This window comes from Nannobrachium achirus (assembly GCF_963921795.1).
Source record: "Nannobrachium achirus genome assembly, chromosome: 5".
Lineage (NCBI taxonomy): Eukaryota > Metazoa > Chordata > Actinopteri > Myctophiformes > Myctophidae > Nannobrachium > Nannobrachium achirus.
Window position 1 is genome coordinate 30,590,012 of NC_137814.1, and position 27,969 is coordinate 30,617,980.

The 27,969-nt window shown below is 42.9% G+C and overlaps 1 protein-coding gene across 1 annotated transcript in view; it reads right to left on the reverse strand.

The window, feature by feature from the left end:
• Nucleotides 1-27,969, reverse strand: part of dlgap1a (discs, large homolog-associated protein 1a) — a gene marked incomplete at both ends in the record, with an annotated part of 75,987 nt that overhangs the window by 32,580 nt on the left and 15,438 nt on the right. Inside the window, 4 exons of the mRNA XM_080725716.1 lie at nucleotides 5,813-6,041; nucleotides 6,455-6,490; nucleotides 12,039-12,234; nucleotides 22,950-23,164. Of these exons, the coding sequence (XP_080581842.1) occupies nucleotides 5,813-6,041; nucleotides 6,455-6,490; nucleotides 12,039-12,234; nucleotides 22,950-23,164 (676 nt within the window). The remainder of the gene's footprint in view (nucleotides 1-5,812; nucleotides 6,042-6,454; nucleotides 6,491-12,038; nucleotides 12,235-22,949; nucleotides 23,165-27,969) is intronic.

Here is a 27,969-nt window from a genome sequence, read left to right on the forward strand (position 1 = left end):
GACAAAACTGTGTAAAGTGATAAGTCACCACTTTTCACAGTTTTATGGGTCAGTTTCTTTTTTTTATATATACATTTTTTCCTGTATAGTGAAGTCGATGAGACAGTGAAAACACAAATGGCCATAACTTTTTCTCGCAATGTTTCCGGCAGAGCAGGCCTCTCATTCTGTGGACCTTAACTTTTTCCCTGCCAGATTATTTATTTATTTATTGGGTCTGGTGCCATCAAAAAGCGGCTTACCTTTGCAACGTTATAGTAGACAGATACACTTTTTTTTTTTTTTTTTTTTTTTAAGTGCCTGGTCTGCGCTTTCGCAGACCAGGCAGCAGAGGGCGGCGTCATGCAAGGATTAATGTGAATTTGGCTGGTCCCGCTTCCCTTACATTGAGAGCACACTCTGGCCATTGAGCCTTCCGTGTTGAGAAAATCAACACGGAAGAGAATTGGTCTCCGTTGATGTTAATGCATAATGGATTTTTAAGACCATCCCTGCAGACGATGTGATTACAGTACACGGCGGCGCGACCCCTCATCAGCTTAAGGACATCAACAAGGTAAACGAACGAACGGCCGTATTGGCGCGGCTCACTCTCGAGAATTGGGGCGAACAGGAACGTCCAAAGCAGTATAAGAGTTAATGACCAAACTAATAAATAAAACAGAAATAAAAAGTACGGCATGACATCACAGGTTCAACCCTATTCCTTGAGCTTTTGGGCCCGTGCATCCCCGACTTAAGTAAGCAATTTACCCCGAGTGAGAGGACATTATGCTCTCATAATGTCCGCAGTGAGGGTGTTATCGGACGAGGCGCAGCCGAGTCCGATAACACCCGCACTCAGGACATTATGAGAGCATAATGTCCGACCCCGAGTGGTAAATAGCTTTTCTACCACTTTTTCCCGTATACATGAAAGAAAACACATAGTTGTAACTTGCAAGGATCTTAAGTTACAATCATTATTGCCTATAAAACTTCCGCGAGACAGCAGATAGTTCCACAAACAACATCTTCTACTCACCAACAGATGGCGCCAACTCCATAGTAATCCATGCGTCTAGCTTACAGCTAAGCTAACGTCAGTTAAAAGCACCGTTCCGGCCGTAAATAGAGGCTGTTCGCTTCCAGAAAGGCATAGGTTCAGAGAAAAGGGGCTTTTAAGTTGGCGGATTGCATTGGATCCAAATAAATCGGCGACGATAGTACGCACGTTAGTAAACATAGGACCGCTGCGACCTTCATTTGTTGGTTGGGGGAACTACCTCCTGAAGTCCCCGGATGTACACTGAGGCGCATTGATCTCGGACACACAACTTTGCGGCAGTTGTCCTCTCATAACCTCCGGAATTTAGCCAATCAGAATCCAGTATTTGAACACGTGACTCGAAAAAGTGGTAGAACAAGGAACGGTCACCAGTCACCACACAGGTGGCTACCTGTCTGACACATTCAATAATCTGACCGGTGCAGACTGATGCACACTAACCTCGTGTCACCCGTCTTTCCACGGCGGAGGAAATTCTAAAACTGAGCCATGTGATTCGATCTAGAAAAAAAACTGACTGAGTTACTAGGGCCCAAGGTGGAGGGGCTTTAATTATTTTATACTTTAGCTATTGAAAAATAGCAGATCTACAAGCTCCCAGCGCGGCACCGAGTGCCGCGCTGCAAGCTTGTAGATCTGCTATAGAAAAATAGCAGATCAAACTTTTGTAATTAAAATTTTGAATTCTGGGGGGGGGGGGGACTAAATATTTTGAGGATGGGGGTCCGTGGCCAAATAGCAGAACTACAAGCTCGCAAGCGTGGCACTCGGTGCCGCACTGTGAGCTTATATATCTGCTATTTTTCAATAGTTAAAGCAGAAAATAACGCGTAATAATGTGTTTCCAGTCTAGTGTGAATCCTCGTACCCAGGGCCCAGAATTTGGTGTGACGCCCCTGCCTCTGTCTATTGCTATCGTGTTCCTCTCGCTCTTTCTTGCTCATTAAACCAAATGCCCTCATTATGCTTCAGCTGTCATACTGGTCTCCTCTGGTGTCAGGGACAAGGACGTTGACTGAGCACCACGATGAGATTTCAAACATTAACATGCACCAAACAACCGTGATAAATTGAACCCTAATGAATTGCTCCGTCAACAACAGGCGAGGCAAATTGTTCAGTTTGAAAGTACAGCTGCTTCAATGTTCCTGTTATAGAACAAGGCACTCAAAATGTTAGAAGCATTTTATGCCATTGCTTATTTTGTGTACCGGTAGGTCAGCAGAGAAGATGGCTGCAACCTGCCCACCTTGGACCAAGAAGGAAGCGACAAGTGATCTATACCATTTGGGGTTGGGACCCCCAGGGGACCCCTTAATTATTTTGGGGGGTCCCCAGATGATTAGCTTAATGTGAAACATTGTTTTCTCAGTAAACAAACCAACATAAAGTTTAAGTGTATAGAGGGTAACATTTCTAAAGTGACGATTTAAGGATACCTTAAATTGTCACCTTTAATACCTCTAGTCTAAAATGACAAATGAAACATTGGCCAAATTGTCAAATATTAGAGGCAGAAATGTTGAAAATAGCAGATCTACATGCTCACAACGCCTTGCAACTCGAGGCATTGTGAGCATTTAGATCTGCTATTTTCACAATAGAACCGTGTTATACAGAATGTAATGCCTCAACTCTTAGTGCTCGTCAGGGTGGGGGGGTCCCCAGTTAATATATGATTATTTTGGGGGTCTCAGCCTGAAAAGGTTGAGAACCACTGATCTACCGGTATATCAAAGTGGGGTGCCGTGACGGCAGTCCAGGGGTGCCGCAAGATAATTTGATTATATTTGGAATTCATTTGGACACTTGGTTCTCAACCTGTGGGCCGGGACTCCCAGGGTGGTCCCCAAATGATTTTGGGGGCATCCCCAGATGATTAACTAAATGTGCAACATTGTTTTCTCACTCAACAGTAAACGAACCAACATAAAGTTTGTCGTGCATCAAAAATAGATGATCTACAATCTCACAGATGCAACATGTTTTGAGCTTGTAGATCGGCTATTTTTGGCACGCATCATATGACGGAGCATGAATTAAGCATTAGTGACTGTGCAATGAAATATACAGTACATAATATAATACTGTACGTTTCAGAGTGTGTTTGTGTGCGTGTGTGTGTGTGTGTGTGTTCAGCCCCCTTGGATAACTATGTAAAATTCCCCAGAGCAGTGGCAGATGTAGGTCGCCTTCTCTAGAGACTTAAATAATAAAATGCAACTGTAATATCAAACAGACTTAATACTGCACGCACGCACGCACGCACGCAGGCAGGCAGGCAGGCAGGCAGGCAGGCAGGCAGGCAGGCAGTCAGGCAGGCACGCACACACACACACACACACACACACACACACACACACACACACACACACACACACACACACACACACACAGTAGCCCTGCAGCAGCAACTGCCCTGTCCAATGTTCTGAATGGCAAGATGAAGCTTAAAAAAATCTTAAATGGCATTTATGCTGAGAGAGAGAGAGAGAGAGAGAGAGAGAGAGAGAGAGAGAGAGAGAGAGAGAGAGAGAGAGAGAGAGAGAGAGAGAGAGTAACTCAGTCCCACTCCCCCCCCCCCCCCCTGGCAAAATGGCTGAACACCTAGACAGTAGGTGCTGTATGGGGCTGAGACATGGACCCTCACAGCACAACAGGAAAGGCCCCTGGATGGAGTTTACACAAGAATGCTACAAATGGGGACATCTCCCTATTTCTACGTCCCATTATTTAGAATACGGGCGTCTGCAGGTTAGCTAATCACCAGTGTCAGGGTTACTGAGGTTAAGGTTAGGGTTTGGGTTAGGTTTAGGCACAGAGGTTAACTTTCACCAGCGTCGGCAGGTTAGCATTTCACCAGCGTCGGCAGGTTAGCATTTCACCAGGTCAACATTCACCCACGTTGAAATACTGGGACGTAGTACAAATGTTATGTCGAAATATCGACACGCTCCTGAGCCTCCTGCTACAAATGGCACTAGGCGTCACATAGACGGACCATATCAGAAATGTGGTCCTCTATGGGGACCTACCACGGGTCACAGAGATAGACAGAAAGAGAATAAGGCTGGCAGGGCACTGCTTTAGGTACCCGGAACTAGAGGCAAGCAAACTGGCACACATTTTCACAACTTTTCAAAAATAGCAGATCTACAAGCTTGCAGCGCGGCACTCGGTGCCGCGCTGTGAGCTTGTATATCTGCTATTTTTCAATAGCTAAAGTATAAAATAATTAAGGTCCCTCCACCTTGGGCCCTAGTAACTCAGTCCCACTTCCAACCCAGGGCAAAGCCAGAAAAGGCAAGAAGCGCACCACCTACGTAGATGCTAAGCTGCACACTGATCAGTCCAGCGGTGTCTGAGATTTGCTGCTTACAGACCGATAGACTCACATACAGACTTGCACAAAAACATAATCCCCCGTAATACAAGAAAAGATCAGTCAGACTAACACTGCTACAATTTTACCCAGTGAAAAGTGAAACATCAGCAGTGTAATCTATCCGTTTAATCTACAAGACAGTCGCTGCGATTAAACGTATACAGAGAGCATTCTAAAATGAGATTTTGCCTTGATCCCTGTTGAACCAATGGCTTACATTGCCTTCAAGATACTCCCCGATTTCCTCTGTCAAGCTGCATACAAGCCCAGTTTCGGTTGTGTGCGCACACACGCATGGACACACATAAAGTGTTGCCTTCCTCTCTTCCTCCACGCACGCACGCACGCACGCACGCACGCACGCACGCACGCACGCACGCACACACGCATGCACGCAGTGTTGACTTCCTCTCTTTCTATTTACAGGCATACAGAAAATTGCTTCACAAACCTATTTGCTGGTCCAAATCCACATTATTCATGCCTACCAATACATTTTTCTTCCGGCATTCCTGCTTTTATTCCAGTAGCATCAGTGAGAGAGAGAGACAGGAAAGGACAGAGAGCAGAAGTATATACACACAGCAAATCAGCCGGGGGCCATTTATTAGAGAGTTACGGCATCTCTGTTCACTTCCTCAGGCCAGGTCTTCTGCATAGCCTTCTATTGGCAAATAGTGACAAAGCCCTGAACCCGTAAGTTTGTCACTATTTTGAGTTGTACGTGACCAGCGCTGTTTTCAGCCCCCGTGTAGACGTAACTCTCTGATACTATAAATGGCTCTGATGCACGCTAACCATTCAGCTATCAGGTTGCTCTGCCTACCAATACATTTACACTTTGTGTAACTTGACAGATGCTCTTATCTAGGGTGAGGTACAACAAGTGCAGCTATAGAATGAGCTTCAGACAGGCACGCACAGACCCCTGACAAAGCATAGGGTTCGTACTAGTAAGCTGGTAAACAGCTTCTTTCCAGAAGCGGTGATTTTTGAATAAGTAGCACTAATGCATGTTATTCTAGTATTGTTTAAAGTTGTTGCATACTTTTTATTTATCTTTTTATACAATTGATGCACTGAGCCGATGTGCTGATTGTACCCTTGTATGTGTTGTTTTTGTTTCCGTGTGTGGCTTGTGAACAGGAATTCCAATGCATTTTAATGAACATTTAAGTGTAAATGGCAAAATAAACTTAAAACTTGAAACTTGAAGGGCTGCATCACATCACATCACATCACATCACACCACACCACACCACACCACACCACACCACATCACACCACACCACACCACACCACACCACACCACACCACATCACACCACACCACACCACACCACACCACACCACATCACATCACATCACATCCCCACCAACCTGTGCTACTCTGGATGGTTCTGACGGTGGTGGCGGTGGTGCGGGGCGGGGAGGCCGGCAGCAGGAGCAGGGGGGTCCCCCCTTCGCCCTCCACCTCGTCGGCACAGCCCTGGTCGATGGCGCGCACGTAGCTGTGGCTGCGCATGCGGAAGCAGCCCGGCATGGGCAGCGTGTTCATGGGCGTGTCCATGGCCTGGGACTGCATCTGCGACTGCATCTGCGACTGCATCTGAGGAGGAGAGAGAAAAGAGGGTTTGTTGAATGAGCATTTTTTGAAGGCACTATCTTGTCTTCATGCAGACATGAGGTTGTTCCGTCAAAACAAACAAAGAAAAAGGTATAAAGATAATATGATCAGTTCGATTTGAACCACTGATTTAGAAGGATTCCGAATATTTTGCACACACGATTTTTCAAAAATAGCAGATCTACAAGCTTGCAGCGCTGTGAGCTTGTATATCTGCTATTTGTCAATAGTTGAAGCACAAAATAATGGTTAAAGTCTTTAACGTATACAGTAGGCAAGTAAAGACAGAAGGATGTGCCACTCGTTTAATGTAGCTTGCATTAAAACAGCATTACCTGCGACTGCATCTGCGCCTGCAGCTGCGACTGCATCTCACTGTACACCTGCTCACACACCTGCTCTAGCTGTCCGTTCACCTCCACCTCACTCACCTGAAGGAGGAGGAGACGGTGTACAGGGTGACAGGAGAGGAGCGGTGAGGGGAGGAGAGCAAGAGGAGAGAGAGAGAGAGACCGGTATGGCACAGTGAGAGGACAGAGGTGGAGGGAGAAAGAGGGAGAAAGAAGGGATGGAGGAAAGGACAAAGGAAAGGTGAAGAAAGGACCAAGGAGGGATGCAGGAAGGACGAAGGAGGGATAAAGAACGTAGGAATAAATGATGAGGCAGGGCCGAAGGGGGAATGAGAGAGGGGGAGGCGGGTAAAGAGGAGAGGACAGGTTTCATAGAATGAGCATTTTTTGAAGGCACTATGTCTTGTCTTCATGCAGACATGAGAGGTTCTTCCGTCAAAACATAAAAATAAAAAAAAGGTATAAAGAGATGGTCTGTTCCATTTGGCTGAGCTAAAGTTGAGCTAAACAATGTTTTATTAATTACATTCCCGGATTGCACCTTTAAACAGTTTTTGAAAACATATTTTGAAACGATACAATAAAAGGTCAATTATAACATTATTCATCACTGTTATCTTTGCTCAGCCTGGAATCAAATCTCCAAAGTTTAATTGCACTTTAGGATTTCGTTTTTCACCCAATACATATTTTATTTTCCACATTTCTGAGGCTCATTTAAAATTCATTTCTCAAGCAAAACATTGCATAGTCACTTACCCAAGAGCTTACTTACCTGCCATAGTTATAAAGGGGTAAAAGAGGGAGAGAGTGAGAGAGAGACAGACAGAGACAGAGAGACAGAGCGAGAGAGGCAATATCTAGGCACTAATAATAAATAAAGAACTGCATACTGATGTCCCAGGGGCACCGCACTATGCTTGAATGAATATCCTCAGTGATTTTCAGACCATAAAATCTAGATTCACACAGGCACAACATTCTTGTTTTTGAGTTGTTATTTTTGTGGCTTGATATGATGATGTTATAAGAACAATTGTTGGTAAAGTTTGACACACCCAAGTGTACGGCCTTACTTTCTCTTATTGTGTCTTCACCTTAGGGAAGGAAAGACAGAAGGATGTGCCACTTGTGTAAATCTAGCCTGTACTAAAATAACTGTATAGCATTACTTCATATATGTAAAACCTTTGTATGTGGTGGTATAGGCAGTAGAAATACATGCATCGATCTCAATACAGAATGCAACGTCGACGTTTTTGGTGTCTGTTTAGTATAGTGTGCCCCAAATACTTGTACTAGAAGTAATAGTAGGTATACATTGTTAATGAAACGGCTCTTTAATAACAAAGAATAAATTAGGCATTAAATAATACTACGTGTGCCATAACCTAAGGATATATGAAATTACAATTACCTTGTATGCACTTCCTCATAAATTAATCAACCAAATATGACTTTTTATGTTCTTTGTTCAGCTATAAAAACGGCTGACACTTTTGTGAGGCAATCGCTGTCCAGGTATGTCGATCTGACAGCAGAATAAAAAAGAACACCATGACAGTGCTCTCTACCAAAGTGAAACATACCTTAATGTTGCCCTGGCAAGCTGGCCATAAATTGCTGGCTGCAGTTGCAGCCAAGGCCATCATAAAGATTGACGGTGCCCAAGGCTACAGTACATAAAAACGAGGGCCAAAAGTATTAATGTCATCATCAATATACTGTATAGGGGCCCAGTGGCATATATTTTCAGTTAATGGGGATCCAAATAAAACCATAAAACAACACAAATGTAGATCTTTTGGATATCTAATAATAAACCACTTTATTATTATTTTTAAAACATCCGTGTTGTGAGATTTTCGTCTCCATGCCCAAAATATGCGTGCCATGGTGAAAGTGGTCAAGCTGATACTGAAGTTGAATTATGCATTGAGATCAAAGGTTTCCATTAATATTATATGCATATACACCAAAAGGTGATATGCGGTATTAGCCAGAGGAAGAGAGAGTGGAGGGATGATAAAAAAGAGAAGACAGGTGTGTGAGTCTGAAACCTGATTTGTACGTTGTCGCAAAGGTGGTGTCCCTTGCTGAAAATAGCTGATCTACAAGCTGACCAGTATATTGCATATTGTCTATGTTCGGCGTGCGATCTCGTCGTGCGAAGAAGTATAAATTAAGCATGAGGCTTAGAGGTGAAGACTTTCAAGGTATGGTTTCATATGCTGTTGTAGTATATCGTCGTTGTCGGGTGGAAACCTTGTATGTCCAAAACCGTTCATTTCGTATTTATCATTTAAAAAATTTACTAAACTTGTGAAAACAGCCGATCTACAAGCACACAACGCCTCGGCGTTGTGTGCTTGTAGATCTGCTGTTTTCACTACTTTTGTGCGAAGGTCTTGTATGATGAAGCAGAACTTTACTTTACGAAAAAACATACACATTTGAAACTTAGAGATACGAGGTTTCTGCCCGACAGTGACGATATGGTTGTCACAGAGTTCGCGCTGAAGAGATGGCCTTTCAATTTCCATTCGCGTTAAGCGCTCGGTCGCGAGCGTGTGCACGCCTGTGCACGCACACCCATCTAACAGCTCGTTTCAACCTCTGTCATTTTTCCATCGTGGACTTTCATTTTCACACCGACTGCATTAAAATTGAATGGACCTCGATCGTGACACAAGGACCTGTTTAAGAACAGAGAGAGCAGGTTACAGTAATGGATGCCTTATAGCAGGATCCATGACGTGTAAGATATTAATAAAACGGCAGTTAATAATGAGGATCAAACGGGTTAATGGGTAGCTCTTGTGCTATACGTTCAAAGAAGATTGCCTGCATGGGTTCAAGGTGAGGCTAAGACAGGGTTTTGGCTGCCGACCAAGGAAAGGAAAAGGAAAGTATTTTTATGGTCCCTAGAGGACGGGAAATTACTTTCACTGTTTTACCCAGCAGATGGCCACTCTGGCTCAGGGGAACACCTCAACATATAGGCTGGGTGAGCCAAGAGTCAAAACCGACGACCTTACAATTCCCAGACAGCTTCTCTGCCCACTCAGCTCTACGGCCGCCCCGATCAGAGCAATCTGAAGCTTGACAAGGGCCTGTCAGATCAGCCCCGACTGTGACCTCCTCCCTTCACTGTAGCTCTGGGACTTGGTCATGCAGAATTGGGGACACTGTCTGGGGATCTACAAGTACACAACGCCTCGCACCGCGGGGTGTTGTGTGCTTGAAGATCTGCTGTTTTCACTACCTTTGTGCGACGGCCTTGTATGATGAAGCAGGGCTTTACTTTGTGAAAGAACGTACAAATTTGAAACTTGGAGATATGAGGTTTCCACCCGACAACGACGATATACACTATGGCTTCCCCCCCCCCCCCCCTTTTAATTCCTACAAAAAGGGAAAAGCTTTTTTTTTTTTGTCATCGATGTGTCAGGTGACGTCCAGTAGAATAGGAACATAATTGGTGACCCATAGGCTAGCAAAGAGCACCATCCAGCGTCGAAACCCGTCAAACTCGAGAATGAGTTAGACTAAAATACTCAAATTAAATGACCTGGGATCTGGGATTTTGATGTGTCAAATGTTACGCGAAAGGAGATCAGTAACCATACAGGCGCTTTTTTAGCTTGTTTGCAGTCCCACCAGTGTTTCTGCTTGTACCTGTATCTGCATGAGTGACAAATAAACATCTACGTGTTCTTCCTTCACTCATGCACTGACACAGTTACACATGGCAGCTGCCTGTACACAGTCCTCCTATACTGTTAGTTTTCAACTGGTTCGCTCCAACCATCCAGGGTTTACAAGAGTGACAGTTGGAAAAGCTATTGTCAGAATACAAAAGGGATGTTTCTTTCTTCAGGGTGAAGTTTGATTGATTTCTCCGCTGTTTTCTGACAAGTGGCAATTTCCAGTCATCTTCTGGGCTCCAGGAGGACTATTACTTATGGTGACTGGAGTCCATTTTTTCATAGCATTTTCTATTTTTCTTGCCATTCCGATTTCTATCCAGTGACTTTATTATACAGCAGGGGTCTTCAGTGTTTTCAGGCCAAGGACCCCTTAGCAGAGAGAGATCTGCTATTTTTGTCTGAAGTTCTCCTCGGAGTATAGGGATGCGAGGGTTCAAAATAATAATTAAAATAATCATCCTATCACACAAGGATTTGGTGGCCCCCCTGTAGTAACTCTGAGGACCCCCTAGGCCAGGGTCCCGGACCCCTTGTTGAAGACACCTGTTATACAGTATATACAGTATCTATATTTTGAGACATTTCTGCGATCGCCATGTACTTGACAGCCTACCTGTACCTTCACCAAGCTGAGGGTTATAATATTTGTGTTCATTTTGTGTTCATTTTTTACTATCAGTGAAAGGTCAAGTTTATTAAGTATTGACGGTTCAAGTGGTTAAATATCTGAAAACACAAATTGACATGAATCCAAAATACACTGATGATTGCGCTGTCAAAAGATGAAACTATATGGAATCTACTGAAAGGTTGTGGGGGTCCCTGCTTCATCTCTCTCTCAGCTAAGGGGTCCTTGGCCTGAAAACGTTGAAGACCCCTGCTTTAACTGTCTGAGAAGGGAAAAACAAGTTTGCAGGGAGATGAGTATGAACGTTTTATGATAATGAGTGACACCTTGCGTTGCTGTTTAACGAAGAGGGTTAGGGCTTTTCTAATGAAAATTACATTGATACAATTACTCAATGTTTCAAACAGACACTGTATTATGAGTAATGAAATGACAATATTGCTGATTGATCACATTGCCTCCTTTCACACGTTCTTTGGCATGTTTTTCTTTTTTTAATCTAAGGCAGTGGTTCTCAAAGTGGGGTCCAGGGACCCCCAGGGGTCCCTGAGGAGTTGTAGGTCTGTAACTCTGAGAGTGTACACATTTGCACACTCTCAGAGTTAGGGTTTTATAATGTAGACTGTGACCCCAGAGTTAGTAAAGTATATCAAATGGGGGTCCATGGCCTTATGCATAATAGAAACTGTGGGTCCTTGAAATCAAAAGGTTTGAGAATCACTGATCTAAGGCATGAAACACGGAAAAAGGTCCAAATTCATCTTCTCAGATGAATTTGTTGAGTCTGACGTCATGGATGGGTCTGATTTTGATTGGACTGGACTTGAACAGGAACTGAAATGGACATCGCCCTCTTCCTCCGCATGGCCCTTATGGGGCACACATGCAGACATAGTGTTTGAAACCACTTATAAACAATATACTGTAACTAACAGGCGATGATGCAAAGCAGTCTATAAACCAGATCACTTTTTCAGTTGTTCTTTTTTTGTCATCCCAAATTAGCCAACTTGGCAGTCTTAACACATAGCAAAACGGGATGTCGTAAAGTGAAAGTTCTTTTGGATTCTTTTCCCCCAGATTGTGATATACATTAAACGCACATACTGTACTGTTACAATATGGGGAATCAGCACTCAGTACACATTTATCAACAAGGTGCTTGGAAAGACGGTTTCAAACACTATTGTGCCACCCCGGGCACAAAGACTGCCATCGGGTAAACAATTCTGGCAGGGGGTCCATGCCGGCACTCCGATTGTCGGCACAGCGGCGGGCATTGCCAACCAACCTGACTGATGGTGCTCATAGCCCTCATGTAGCTTTCGTTGCGCGAGCGGTATTGGGGTGAGGACAACAGCGATTTGGGGTCGAGGAGGGTTTTGGGGTCCAGGGTGTCCAGGCTCCTATTGATGGAAACCTCACTCACCGCACGAAGGTAACTGTGGCTCCGAATCTGCAGCTTGGGCGAGTGCTCGGTTGAGATCCTGGTGAGAAGCAGAGAAGAAATGGATTATTTCATGCTTTAACTAGTGAAAAATAGCAGATATACGAGCTTGTAGATCTGCTATTTTTATTAGCGGGTCTTTGAAAATGTTGACCCGATTCTATAAATGTCTTCTTAAAGAGGTGGTGCCATAGTTTTGTACTTTTTCTGTTTTTCATGTGTCTAGGAGGTTGAAAGTACTTCATTAGACCCCCTTATGTGTTTCTTTTTTAGAAATGATTATTCTCTTAGTATTTGTTTGTTTTCTCTTGGAGGCTGCCACCTTGTGGTGAAAAGTGTCAGTTAAAAAACACAGATAAGATGACATCACAGAATCAACTCCTCCCCTATTTACCATTCACCCAACACTGTGGGGTGTGGCTATATCAGCTGGGTCACCACCCACCATGCCATCCATGCATACTTAATGAACTGGGGGTGTGTCCACATAAAAACCCAATTCTAACTCTTTCTGTATACTTTTTTGGAAAAAATCTTCCTCCTAGTATAATCATAATACCTGATAATCATGTTTTAGAGGGGGGGAAATCATGGCACCACCTCTTTAAAGGAGTCATTCAGACCAAAACACATATAGGGTTAAATCTGCCTTTTATCATACCCCTTCATACCTGCTTTAGTCGATTTTTTTCATAGTTGCCCCTGTTGCTAGATTTCGCGGGCTATGATAAAAGGCAGATTTAACCCTATATGTGTTTTGGTCCGAATGACGCCTTTAATCCTTCTTCTAAATCAGTGGTTCTCAAACATTTTCACGTCAAGGACCCCCAAAATTACATGTATTTGGCCACGGACACCCCATCTCAAAATATGTTGTTCCAAGGACCCCCAGAAGCAGACAATTGAGTTACAGAAGTTTGCTTTGAAAAATATAATTTATATTCAAAGATTTGCAAATATACTTAAGATTTCTCAATATTAGCAGATCTACAAGCCGAATCTGCAGCTTGGGGGAGTCAGTGCTCGTTTGAGATCCTGGTAAGAAGCAGAGAAGACATGGACATGCGCGTGACTTCACCAATAATCACAGCCTCAGGCATAGTGTATTCTGTAATGGGGTTATTTGCACTGAACCATACATGGCTTCATACATCCTTCATGTTCAGAACTGCAATTATCCCGCTGACATGTTTCCTGAGCTGCACGCTGTCAACCTGTCTGTCAGAGCAACCCTTGCAAATGAGTCTAGGCTGTTTTGTACAGGCAACAACATTCCCAAACTAGAAAGATGCAATTGAAAGTTACAGCAGAGAAACAACCATGCTGGAGATTGTGTGCATACATGGATGCTGACCACGAAGATATATCGTCGTTGTCAGGCAGAAACCTTGTATCTGCAGGTTCAAATTCTTCAAATTTGTAATTTTTTTTTGCAAAGCAAAGCCCTGCTTCATCATACAAGGCCGTCGCACAAAAGTAGTGAAAACAGCAGATCTACAAGCACACAACGCCTTGTACCGCGAGGCGTTGTGTGCTTGTAGATCGGCTGTTTTCATTGTTTAACTCATTTTTAAAATGACAAAGGCAAAACGAATGGTTTCCACCCGACGGATGGAATTGCCCAAAAATGTACAAGTATTGGTAGATGTGTGGTCAGTAATAAAGACAGATATTGAAACATGAAATACCAAAGACAAGTGTGGTACTATACCTAGGAAACCTGACACAGGAAAACACACATGGAGATGACATGTATTTGGTCAAGGTATTTGGTCAAGGAGCAAAAAAGCAATAACACGATTGTGGTATAAAGTGACCAACTTGTGAGCAGTGGCTGTGCATTGTGGAGGAAATGTATGTGATGGAGAGATTTACACACAGACTTAGGATACAAGAGGAACTGTTTCTGGAGAAATGGGAGAAATGGACTGCATTCATAACCCAGGATAATGACACCACGGATGTATAATATGGACTACAGCGTGATGATAAAAACTATGAAAAAATGTTGACCCTGTGAAACATGTCAAGGTGACAAGCTTCTAATAAAAATTAAGTAAAAGAAAAAGAGAAAGATGCAATTCGTTGTTGTCGGGTAGAAAACTTGTATCTCCAAGTTTCAAATGTGTCCGTTCTTTCGCAAAGCAAATCCCTGCTTCATCATACAAGGCCGTCGCACAAAACACTAGTTTAAATCATTTTTAAAATGATAAATGCAAAAACAAGCGGGTTTGACATACAAGGTTTTCACCGACAACGACGAATTGGTAATTGCAAGTGTGGTTGCTTTTGCTGAACTAACGCCACTGGTCCGTCCGTCCGTCCGTCCGTCTGACTGCCATCTCCTCTCCTCCCTCTGCATAATAGATGCATAGGGGCCAGGAATAGAGGAGGCTGTGGCACCGGAGGCAGCTTGTGACAGGATGCCCCTCCATTACTGCAGGCTCTCTCTCTCCTGCTGTGCAGGTCAGCCCGCCTCGCCCACCACCATGAACACATAAACTCACTTAAAGACCACCCACGCACTGCCTTACTTCTGGGTCGCGGCTCGCGGCCGGCTCGCTTACACTTTGTTACATATATATTGTCATTCGTCGCTGTTGTCAGACAGACACCTTGTTTGTCCACGGTTACTTTTCCAATACTGTAGATCGATCCAGTGGAGTTATTATTTACAAGTCACAAGCTCTTATTAAGACTTTTCATTGGTTACGTATTTATAAAACCCACAGACAGACCTTTTTCTATTGTGAGCAGATCTACAAGCAGATCCACAGCGCATCGCGATGTGACGCGATGTAAGCCCTGTATCGCTTATTTTGGCGGGGAAATCTTGATAGTCCGACGTCCCATTAGTCCAATTTAGGTTTAGGGTTAGGGCGAGCATGCATGTGTGTGAGGGATAGAAAGAGAGAGACTTGAGTTCCCAATGGGTGTGTGATATTAGCCCATTAAGACCTGAGGCCAATTCTAAAAGTCTTTTTTCTGAAAGGTTTTCTGAAAATCGTACTGTACAGTATGTAGCTATATCAGTGGTGCTAAAACTTTTTCATGTGAACGACCCCCAAAATTATATGTATTTGGCCACGGACCCCATCTCAAAATATTTAGTTGCAGGGACCCCCCAGAAGCAAAATTTGTGTTACAAATGTTCGCTTAAAAGAATACATATATTCAAAGATTTGCACACTATTTTCACGACTTTTCAAAAATAGCAGATCTACAAGCTCGCAGCGCGGCACTGCCCCTCCACCTTGGGCCCTAGTAATTCTGTCCCACTTTCCCCCCCCTTGTGACGCCCTTGCCCCAGAGTATGACACAAGAGCAACATGGCCACCCTGTGAATATGGTCACTATATGCAAAGCAGTCTTTCAACTCTGCTTCTGATGCACTTTTGCAGCATCATCCATATTCTAGATTTGTTCTATTCAGTTACACTTTATGCATATATTATTCATTTTCTAGTCCAGTTGTTACTATTTCTGCACATACACATGGCATCCATCTGGGAGTTTTTTTCTGTTTGTTATATATCCTTAATATGAATCCTCAAGGTTCTTTTCAGCTGGAATTGAATGTACTATAGTATTGATTCATTATTGATTGATTTGTATTGATTTTCTCAAGTGACGGCTGCACCTCTTGCACGACAAAAGAAGCGTGCTCAAAATGCAACAGGGGTTGCAGCGTGGCGTGGCCGAGGTCACTGCGACTTTCAACTCAATCAATTTGAGCCTTCTTTTTAAATTACAGCGCCTACAATAATATGAGCATCCAGTTGCAACAATGCAGAGATGGTGGGGAGGAATGGAAGGTGAAGGTTTCTCATCTCTCTGCCAGAATAGAAGACTGTTTTCGTTCCAAGGCGTTCCACTGTCTTCCACACTGCACAAACATCTGTGTTGGCTCATCGGTATTAAGTGTGCAAATCGTTGCTGTTGGGCAGAAACCTTTGTGTCAATGTATGCCCTGTACTTCACCACACGAGTGTCACACAATATAGTAGTGAAAATAGCAGATCTACAACCACACAACATGTCACATTAAGAGCTTGTAGATTGGCAATTTTCAGAAATGTTAAATAATAATAAAAAAAATACGGTTTTCCAACCGGCAGCGATGAAACATTTATTTGAACACAATACAATTGCATCCATTTGTACCCTTATACTGTAGTTACATGGATACTGTTTACTGTAACACAGAAGGTTTACATCTACATCTACTAATGTTGATTGCTGATAATGAGATGGATTCACCACCATATTATAGCATTTCCCACCATTTCCAGGAGAAGAAGGGGAGCACATTTTGTAAGTAGAGATGTCTTTTTAGTTGCTGCCTGCCATGTGCAGAGAATTGCAGGGGAAACGGTGATTCTTTGTTCGTGTAAGTAAGCACATAATTGCCCCCAGGCAACAGAGTCTCAAATGCAAACGCATTTTGTAGATTATTGATTAGCTCCGGGGCTACAATGTAGTGCCGAGATCCGAGTGGAATCCTATATATGCAGTTGACGTCTTCGTTTAAAGCAGCATTTATGAGTCTCTGTCCGTGTGAAAAGTGGGAACAAAGCGAGGAGAAGATAGAAACAAGGAGAGAGAGGATTAAGAAATTGTAATACAGTGGTTTTCAACCAGTGGTCCGGGGACCACCAGTGGTCCTTGAGGGGGTTCTAGGTGGTCCCCAACCCCATCTCAAAATATTTTGTTCCAGGGACCCCCAGAAGCAAAGATTTCAGTAAAAAATATTTGTTTGGACCAGCATTACGGTTAATTTACAAGAAGTCTACACAATTACAGAATGTAGAAGAATAATTATTGTTAATTTGATTGACCCGTTATCAGTCCACATCTAGACAGCATGGAAGTTTGGACAATATCCTATCCAACAATGAAAGAAATATATACATACATTTGGGTCTGAGAGGCTAAATCTCATCAAATGGTGGTCCGTGGCTCAAATACCGAATAAATAACGGACCTTGATATGAAAAAGGATGAAAACCACTGTTGTAAGAAATTGCAGAAGAGAGAAAAGGAGAAAGGAAGGACAAGAAAAGGAAGGAGGCCATCAGAGAGGGACAGAGAGAGCTATAGTCCCCAGGCTGTTGGCTGTAATTACTCTTAACTATCTGGGGGGCTATGAGACGTTAATTAGGGGGAGGTGATATTTCTGGCCTTCCGCTCTACTCTAGGTCTTGGGCGGCAGGGGAGAAATAGATGGTATTCACTTCACACCTCACTGTGGCTGCGTCTGAAATAGGGATGGGACAATAATAGTTATTATCGTTTATCGTGACAATAAACACTCTCAATAGTCGTATCGTGGAGATTTTAGGTTTATCATGAAATCATCCTCTGTCGTGCATTGCAGGGATCGATTCACCTTTTATTTGCCGAGCTTCATATCCGGTACCATTTAGGCCCCATTTACAATGGCTGTCACAGTTCGCTCCTCGCGGACCCTCAGGGCCGCGTGGAGCCACGCCACGTTACACATTCAGTCCTCGCATTCACTGGACACTGCAAGACTAGAATGTACAGTTGATACTTCAAGACTGAAAGCTTTGGCGGCACCTTAGTGACTTGTACTCAGCTCTCTTGTCTAACCCATGAAGTATCTGTGATATTGAACTTCTTACTAAACACTGTACTTTCTATTCACTATCTTTGTCAGTCTGGACTTTATTCGTTTTTTAACCTTGAGGCGTTGCCCTTGTTTTTGAGTTTGGACTTTTGTTTTGTGGACTTTGAGGAGCAGCCCTAGTACTTTGAGTTTTGGACTTGGCCTTGTTGCTTGCTATACTGTTATACTGTATCTAGGCTTTCTGTTGTGCTTTGTATCTTATTTTGTAGCTTCTACCCAGTGTTTCCTGTCTGCCCCTGTAGTTTTGTTTTCCTGCCTTGTCTCACCTGTTGATTGGTTATGTTCTCCTCCTGTGTGAGTGTGTCTTGTTTGTGCCCCAGCCAATCCCAGTGTTGATTGTTGTTTGAGTTCACCTTTGTCTAGTTACTTCTGTGTATTTATACCCCTCTGTTTGTACAGTTATTTGTCGGTTCGTCATCGTAAGTTTATGGTTTACCTTGTCTTTGCCTTGTATTGTAACTTCTTGTCTTTGAACCTAGTGTTTGGTACCTTTGTATTTTTGCCCTTAGTTTTCCCAGTTTAGTTTTCCCTTTATTGTTTGCCTTTGCTTTTTTTAATAAATACTATCCTCGCATTCTACTTGCCTTGCCTGAGCCTTGTTCGTTCTGCGCCTGAGTCCTAAACCTCTTGAACCAAACCGTGACAATGGCAGCCAAATCCAGCCTGAATCAGATCTGTGCCACATCCAGATTGGAATCCGTTTGGTTTAAATGGTCACATGGAACAAATCAGATTCCAATCTGGATGTGACACAGATCTGATTCAGGCTGGATTTGGCTGCCATTGTAAATGGGGCCTAAAACCCTCATTGGTACAATGGACCTGGAAATATAACCCTTCACATGAGGCTTGTTGGGGATATTTGGATTATCGCGATAATATAGAATAAATCGCAATTTCTTTGGTCACAACAATCGTGATATGACATTTTCATATCGTCCCAACCCTAGTCTGAAACCACAGAACTGAAGGCGAAATCTCACTGTCAAATCGATCTTCACCGATGAAGACATGAATGTGCAGTGTTGCTCACATACATTTTGAGCTACAGTAGATGCTAGAAGCTTTCATAAATGCGTTTGGGGAGTTGAATTCAGACTGAGCGGTATAAGGATAAAGGGCAATTCCATTGAAATGAACATTAACCATTCCATTGTGTTTTCCCTTCATGATATCTTCAGACACAGCTATTTTAATTCAACAACATTAATTATTACCATTTTAGTAAATTCTGATGGTCTGATGGTCACGTTTGGTGTTATGGGTCAAATATGACCCAGGTCCCAGCAGAGAAGTGTGTCTCAATTCCCCCAAAATTGTAAATATTCATTGTTTACAGTACATATTTGAGAGAGAGATACACTTGTCCTCAATTTGCATTTGCTAGAGATACACTTGTCCTCAATTTGCATTTGCTATTAGGAGTAAAATAAAGTTTGGGTTGATGAAAAATGTATTACTTTACCTTCTTTTAAAGTTACTTCATATGGGAATGCCCATATATGGAGGCCACATTGGCCACATACCACACTACAGCATATCATGGATACATGGATCTCCATAATGGGCACCAGGGGTCTCCATATATGGCTAAATGGTCCGATATACATCTAGTTTTACTAGTATGTGAACGGTCACAGCTTGTCCGTATGTATCTCTATCTGTCTGTCACTCCTGACACTGTGGTTCTATGGGTTTATCACTCTGACATCATGCTCTGATGTCACTATGATGTCAGGGGAACCACTCTTAACAGAATGTACATGGATCTCCATATATGGGATCACTGGCCAGATGGCCAAGAATTGGCGGGGCGAGGTCGCATGTCGCCCTGAGGCGTCTTATGCTTAGTTGAACTTCAGTGTGGTATCAAGCGCCGAAAATGGCAGAACTCCAACCTCACAACGCGTTGTGAGCTTGGAGGTTTGCTATTTTTGAGGCCCTTTTAGAAATGTCAGCCCCTGCCTCTCTAGCACTCTGCACGACGTCCCTGCTGTGAACAGTGATCGGTCTGCTCGGGTCAATTTGCCAACCTCGCTGGGTGAGCTCCTTTGGGACAATGTGAGATGAATGTGTTCAAACCCACGTACTAAATCATCTGATCTATTCTCATTTGACGAACAAGGACAGTGATTTCTGTCTCCTCGTGTTCAGCTGGAGGGAACAACTCCTCTGACGTAATCTTCTTTTCAGTAATGCTTGACGAATGAACTCTCCGTCTAGGAAAGCCATTTCCAGTGCAAACTTTCTCTTCACACTCGCCGTTGCCAGTCTGCAGCACAAACACGATTACTTGAGGGGTTTCTTTCTGCAATGAATGCACAGCACTGCTATCTAGTTATGCACCGGGTAAAGCCTACAGAGAACTATAAATCACTACAGTGACACGATACAGAACAATAATTCAGTCTTTTGTGTGGGTGGCCAAAGCATGAAGTGCCTGCACAGTAAGGCGTCATAGTAATGAATTACGTCATTATGACGCATAATTCCACCATACTCAACTTTCAAAAACTCTTTTAACCGTCCCTTGATTTTTACCATCAGGCTGGCTCCCCCAAAATAATCATATTTTAACTGGGGACCCCCCACCCTGACGAGCACTAAGAGTTGAGCCATTACATTTTGTATAACACTGTTCTATTAGCCACGTTGTGAGCATGTAGATCGTCATTTTAGAGGTAATAAAAAGTCCTTAAATTGTCACTTTAGAAATGTGCAGATACCCTCTATATACTTAAACTTTATGTTGGTTTGTTTACTATTGAGTGAGAAAACAATGTTTCACATTAAGTTAATCATCTGGGGACCCCCCCCCCCCCCCCTACAAATAAAAGCATGGAGAAACCAACTGATTTCCATGTTCAAATATTGTCTCTTGATAAGACGCCCACACTCTTTCTACTGGTTGCTCTGTAGGGCTGAGCAACCAGCTGACTGATGATACATGGCTGAGCTCATTAGTGTGGTTGCCATAGGCAACACACTTTTGTATTCGGTCCGAGATTCTTTTCTCCCAGCAAAGTGATTTGTAAACTTTCTTCTTTCGTGTATCATCGTCCTTGATGATTGGTCGTGACATTTTATTTCAAAATTCATTTCCCAGCGGATTCCTCGTGACTCGCGCCACGAGTCACGAGGAACCTTTAATAATGAGATCAAAGGAGCACTAAAGTGGTGAGTTAGATATGTTTATTTAGGCTAATGTCTGTTATTTCAGCAAACCATGGAAGCATGGCTCGCTCCACACAGAGCAGTACACTTAGCTCTGTTCAGTCCCACTGAAGCTATAGATGTTGAATGTTGTTTCTGTCTATAAGGCTGCTACGGTATGGAACCAGACAAATCCGCTGATGAAAAAGAAAAAACTAGAAGATGCAATTGGAAATTGCAAGTGTGGTTGCTGACGTGACTATATTCTCCAGTAAGCTAACTGTCATGTGAAGGGATTCCCTATCCCATTGATTCCCTATTGATTCCCATTCCCATTGATCCCATCATTTTTCAATGGCAGCCGAAAAGTTACCCTAGTAATCAATAATGTTACGTCATTTTACGTCAGTTACCCTGCCATTTCCAATGGCAGCGGAAAAGTTACCCTAGTAATAGATAAAGTTACCCTAGTAATAGATAAAGTAACCCTAGTAATAGATAAAGTTACCCTAGTAATAAAGTTACCCTAGTAATAGATAAAGTTACCCTAGTAATAGATAAAGTTACCCTAGTAATAGATAAAGTTACCCCAGGACAATAATGTGTTGCCCTGTTGGCCAACCACACTAATAAAGCCCTGCAGGGGCGTAGCAGTTTTTACCAACTGGCTAGGCCTGGCACAATGTGGGTGGGCACAGATGCAAGCTTGTACATCGGCTATTTTAAAATAGAGAAACATTTAGATAATTATTGACTGAGCTATGATCAAATTAAACTGTGGTGTCTTTCTTTGCTTCCTAGATAGCCGTGCATCGCCCAATTTTTTGTCTGGCTAAGCAAGGCTAAGTACAGTTTGCTGTCCTTTAACTAAGCAGCAGGTCAAACAAAACAAAAGCACCAACGACATGAAACAGGCTTTGATCATAACACGGCTCGAGCGGCTAAAATCAGGCTTCGACACGAGAGTGAGAGAACAACAAACAGTGGCCAACAGTCTGATGAATTCAATCTTTTCCGCTGAATTATTTATTCTGTGAAAGAGAATTCTGCCATTTTAGCAGAAGCTGACCGATGACAAGGCGTTTCCCCAACCACAAACTCTTACTCTCAGAAACACTGATTGGAGCTATATCGGCAGAAATGTTTCTCGATTGAGGTCTGGTGAATCCATGGCCTTCTTGTAGAAACCAAATGGGCTGTTATGGGTCTGTAACTCAGAGATACATTAACACTGAGCATTGTACCGTCTAGGTTCCAGAGGGAACTGGGGGTCCTTGAAATTAAAGAGGTTCAGAATCACTGGACTACAGCACCACACACGTTGAATATGCAAGCCTACTGTTGAAACCAATTAGCCATCTGACAAGGCTACATGTCAAGTGGAGTGCAAATTAACAGTCAGTCAAACTATTCACTTTCTAATGTCATTTGTTAAGAGTTCGATGCTCATGACAAAGGGACTCATGCTAAGGTCAAAAGCATAACGTCACTGTCGGGAAGAAACCTTGTATCTCCAAGTTTCAAATTTGTATGTTTTTCCGGGAAGTAAAGCCCTGCTTCATCAGACAAGGCCGTCACACAAAAGTAATGAAAAAAGCAGATCTACAAGCACACAACGCCTCACGGTTTTTAAATGATACAAAACAAACGCTTTTGGACATATAAGATTTCCACCCGACAACAACGATAACAATGTAACGAAGGAAGGATGGAAAGAAAGGATGAAAGGAAAACAGCAAAGCAGGAATTAATGCACAAACAGAGGAAGCAGTTTGAAGGTGGAGAGGAGTAGGAATGAAAAAAAAATGATAAAACATGCAGTAGCCTAATAGCCTATAGGCATCAAGTATGGAGGGTGGAAGAAAGAATAAGTAGACACGATGACACGCGATGAAGGTCAGGCAACACGGAGGGCGGGAAAGAAAATAACGCGAGAGCTGTGAAATCCTTACTGTAAAGTGGTCATCTCCGTCAGCGAGGGCTGTGTGGCTTTTAGGTAGCTGGCCCGCCGCGCCTGGACCTTCGGAGAGGGCTTGGGGCTGCCGTCCGAATCGCCGCTGTCGTCCTCGGCCATGGCTTTGACGTAGCTGCCGCTTCGCATCCGCCGGCAGGGGATGTCGTCCTCCTTGCCCAGGGGAGAGAAGCCGCTCCACTCGTCCTGAGGCACCTGGCCACGCACAGGGCAGAGGGGAGCGCCGTCACGTGGGGCGAGCGACGGCTGGAGGTCGCCGACGCAACACCGACCCCAGCCGCTGCCGTCCGAGCCCCACTCACAGCCGCCCTGGCTGACTAAGCTATCCTGAAGGTACATGCAGACTAATAAAGCCCACCAAACGTACACATGCAATGGAACGATGCACAGGGTGGCGCACACAGACTAGACTAGAGTGCACATATTCTTATCTCACACACGCGCAAATACACACAGTTTGCTCTGGTGAAAGTGTGTCAGCTAATTAGCATTAAGTGCAGTGTGCGTGTGTGTGTGTGTGTGTGTGTGTGTGTGTGTGTGTGTGTGTGTGTGTGTGTGTGTGTGTGTGTGTGTGTGTGTGTGTGTGTGTGTGTGTGTGTGTGTGTGTGTGTGTGCTTGCATGGTTGCTTGTTTTCAGTTTTTAATTAACCTCTGGTATGTTAATACATCTGTTTCTCTGGTCACCTGGGTTGACTGGGGCCCAGGGCATGTTCGCTTGGTACATGTGTGTGTGTGTGTGTGTGTGTGTGTGTGTGTGTGTGTGTGTGTGTGTGTGTGTGTGTGTGTGTGTGTGTGTGTGTGTGTGTGTGTGTGTGTGTGTGTGTGTGTGTGTGTGTGTGCGTGCGGTCGTGCGTGCGTGCGTGCGTGCGTGCGTGCATGCGTGTACAGTATGTGTGAGAGAGAGAGAGTACTAAATTACAGGAATGTGTCAATGTGTACATGTGCATGTACAGTATGTAGAATATAATAGGCTTCTCTGAATGAATGGAATTCCATAAGTCAGACATAATACATACACATCTACTGTATAACCTTGTGACCTCGTCACCACACTCTAGGCATATTATATATATATATATATATATATATATATATATATATATATATATATATTACATTAACACAAAACACTAACCTATTCCCTTCTACTGTTAATTAGGGCCTGTTAGTTACCGTGCCAGTGATCTGTGTGATAGACACACAGATCACCCAGCTCACAAAATACCTCTGAGCATTCTTAAATAGTCATGTGAGCAATAAAAACTGGGAGTTGCTGGCACTGTATATAAAGCCTCATCAAAGGTTTTGAGATGTTTAAGATCTATATTTGGTTAAAATGAACTGGCAAAGATTGTGAACATTGCTATAGTAAAATCGCTGGTAAACCACAAGAGACAACACTCTTGTCTAACAGTTGTTTACAATGTCTTTGTTTACATTGTCTTCTTAGTGAATTCAGATTAAGTGCCAAGTGGGAGGCACTATACAATCTCCAGTGTCACAAAGAATGTTCGCAACAAATCTTTGATCTTACAAGTAATTTCCTTGTTGAATTCATAAACATGGATTTTTTATATATATATATTTTTATGTGAATAATGTTTCTGGCTTGAAGGTCTGGCACTTTTTTTTATATATATAGACCCATATCTTTATTTAGCATGTATTTTTCCAGGAAGTCCTGATGAAGTTACAGTACACATCTTCTTTAGAGCAGAGCCCTGGCCAAGTTAGCATCAACATCAAAGGAATTTTCAAAATACTAAGTAATTTAAAAGGGAAAAAATAAAAATAAATACGAGTAGCAGATGTGCAACCACTAGACACAAAGACATATCAATGTAGAAGAATCAGGTTGTTGTAAAGTGTTTTTCTTAGATCTGTCCTATAGTGGGCCTGGAGGAAAATTCCCACATGAACTCTATTTGTCTCTACTCCATATATGGAAACTTTGGTTGTAAGTTTTCATTCAGCCATTGAAGGCAGCCTGCTGGTAGCCTGTGGCACCGTGCAACATAATTTGTTGGAGCACTGGTAATATTAACACTCTGTCACATACAACACCTATTTCAGAAATAGCTGTAATATTCCACCTGACTAAAATACTCGAGGTGAGGAGCTCTGGAGCAGGTGGCATTTTCTTTCCGCTGCACGCAGTGGGCGTTCATGAATAATTTTCCCAACGTGTGAGATGTTCAAAAGGGGCGAGTGTTGTATTAATAAGCAATGTCCAAAGGACAAACGGAAGAGATTAAACTGAGCAGCAAAGCATATTTCAAAATCTGTGCTGGAGTCTCTGCTGCAAGAGTCTCTGCTGTCACATCAAAGTCTGCTATTCAAAATTCATGAGCTATGTTTTTGTGTTTTGTTAACCCTACATCCATTAATCCACTAGCCCTATTTTATACCTATGCTATTTGAAAACGAAAGGCTTTTGCACACCTACAGCGACAGGTGCTGTCGAGGAGAGACCAAACAATGGTCGGTGAACTGAAAAGGCAAAAACTCCACACACACTGTCTTCAAATGCAAAAAGGGGAATTTAATAAAGAGATGCAACGTTTCGGTATTTAAACCTTCATCAGGCAAACTTTGAAAAAAGTGCTATTTGAAAATAGGTCACAACGTATTTCCTTTTGGTATATTTTGATGCCAATACTTTTGTACTTTTATTCAAGTACATTTTGAACTCTGTACTTCTACTTATAACAGTATTTCTACACTGCAGTATTGATACTTCTTTTTTTAAAGATTTGTTTTGGGGCTTTTATGCCTTTATTTGATAGGACAGTAGACTGACAGGAAATGAGGGGAGAGATGGGGAGTGACATGCGGCAAAGGTCACCCGGATTGGGAATCGAACCGGTGACGCCGTCAGGCATCAAGGCCTATGTGGCAATGCCTATGTGGTATGCGCCTGGACCAGTAGGTCAGCAGGCGCTCCAGTATTGATACTTTTACTTAAGTAACACAATGTGAGTACTTTTTTCGTCACTGACAGGTGGCAAATGTCCCAGGTTAGATCCCAGGCCTCAGCAAAGTGTCAAACTGATCAAGACACTTAACCGCTAACTGCACCCCGAGGGATACAACCGTACGGCTGCTCACTGCTCACTGCTTTTCTGGGTAAAGTGCAGGGGTCAAAGTGCAAATATACAGTGACAAAAACACCAGAAGGAGTGGGGACCAAATTATATATTATACATTATAGATTAACTTTGCCAGTCGGCCCACTGTCCTACTGTATCCTCTAATGGAAACTTGCCATCTGTTTCTTGTGGAAGCTGGGTCGTGAGTTGGATAGCCTTATGGCAATGAATGCTAATTGGTTACCTTAGTGGTGTTTGAGTGCGAGAGCTTTTCCCTCTGGGAATGGGTCAGCCTGTTTAGAAAACAGCTTACCGTAGATTGACTATGGTTTCTGACAGAGAGTCAGTGGTACTGCACTGTAGAGAGAGAGAGAGAGAGAGAGAGAGAGAGAGAGAGAGAGAGAGAGAGAGAGAGAGAGAGAGAGAGAGAGAGAGAGAGAGAGAGTGCAAGGCACATGCGCGTGCACGTGCAAGTGTGGAGAGTAATTAATAGAGAAAGGCAGTATAAAAAATATAAGACATATTATGTTTTTTGATATTTTTCTTGGAAATAGTACATCATTTAAATAAAATAGTAATTCTAAGAAATAGAGTTCTAAAAGTCCCTGTCATTCAAGCTTCTATCAAACAAAACATATTCAATAAGTAACAATATAAATGTATTATATATTACATTGTGACTCATTTAAACCGCCCTCAAGGTACTTATAAATGCTCTACCCATATATCCTTCCCACATAAAATATTTACAGTCACTTAATAAGGATCACAGCCTGTGCCACTCATATTGACTGACTACTCAAGAGACGATTTGCTGACAACTGGAAATGAGGTTTAAATGTATTTGGAAAAGCATTTTATAAACCATGTGTTTGTTTAAGTGCTGTACTTGGGGCAAAGGGCCAAAATGCCCAATGAAATCTCAAAATTAAAGGGAGAAATAACTGGTGCCACTAAAGCAAGGGTTACCATAATAGCTTCTGCTGAAATTATTTTCCTCGTTACAAGAATATTGGAAGCATTGGAATACATGCCTCCAGTGGAATCTCTAGGTAACATAATCCTTATTGTTATGGAATCTAATTGATAAATGTCCCCTCTGCCGTGAAAAGCAATACTGTAGCAACACACAGATTTTAGATGACTGCAAAAGTGTATAGGAAGTTCATTTCACTATGTTTTACTCTGATAATATGCCCTAGTTATCATTAAAGGCCTTTCTGCACTGTGCTGAAGTAAACCTTTTCTGGTTCTGATTTTCAATGTCAGCTGATTTTGAATGTCCGCGAGAGGAATAGTTGCACTTATGTGAAGCAGAAATTACCATTTTATGTAGAAAATGGAGACAGAGGTACTGTATACACTGAGGGGCAGATACATCAGAGGGAAAGAGAAAGATGGTGTGTGTGTGCAAAAAACCTTAGAAGGATTTGAAATATATAGAGCAGTGGCGGCTCCAGGGGGGGTGCTAGAGGGGGCTTTAGCCCCCCCTGGTGAAGGCTTAGCACCCCCTAAGCCCCCCCACCCCACAAACCCAATACCGATGAAAAATATTTAAGGAATAAATAAAATGTATATGAATATGTGAAAGACAATTGACTGACTTCATTGTAAACCATACTATTAAATCATACTTTGTATGCTGGAGAGCATCTTCAGCCTCACAAAAACCCTATCGGATCACCTACAGTCCTCAGATTTGGAGCTGGAAACTGGCAATGATCTGGTCTGTTCAGTTATCCATACCTTATAAGCAAGATAATCTTGTTTGTTATATTAGTACTATTCATTATTGTTTGTTGCCAAAATAAATTAGCCCCTGCCAGCTCCCCCATAGCCCCCCAGTCACAATTCTCTAGAGCCGCCGCTGAGACCAGGGGCGCTGGAAGTGGGGTGCTGAGGGAGCTGCAG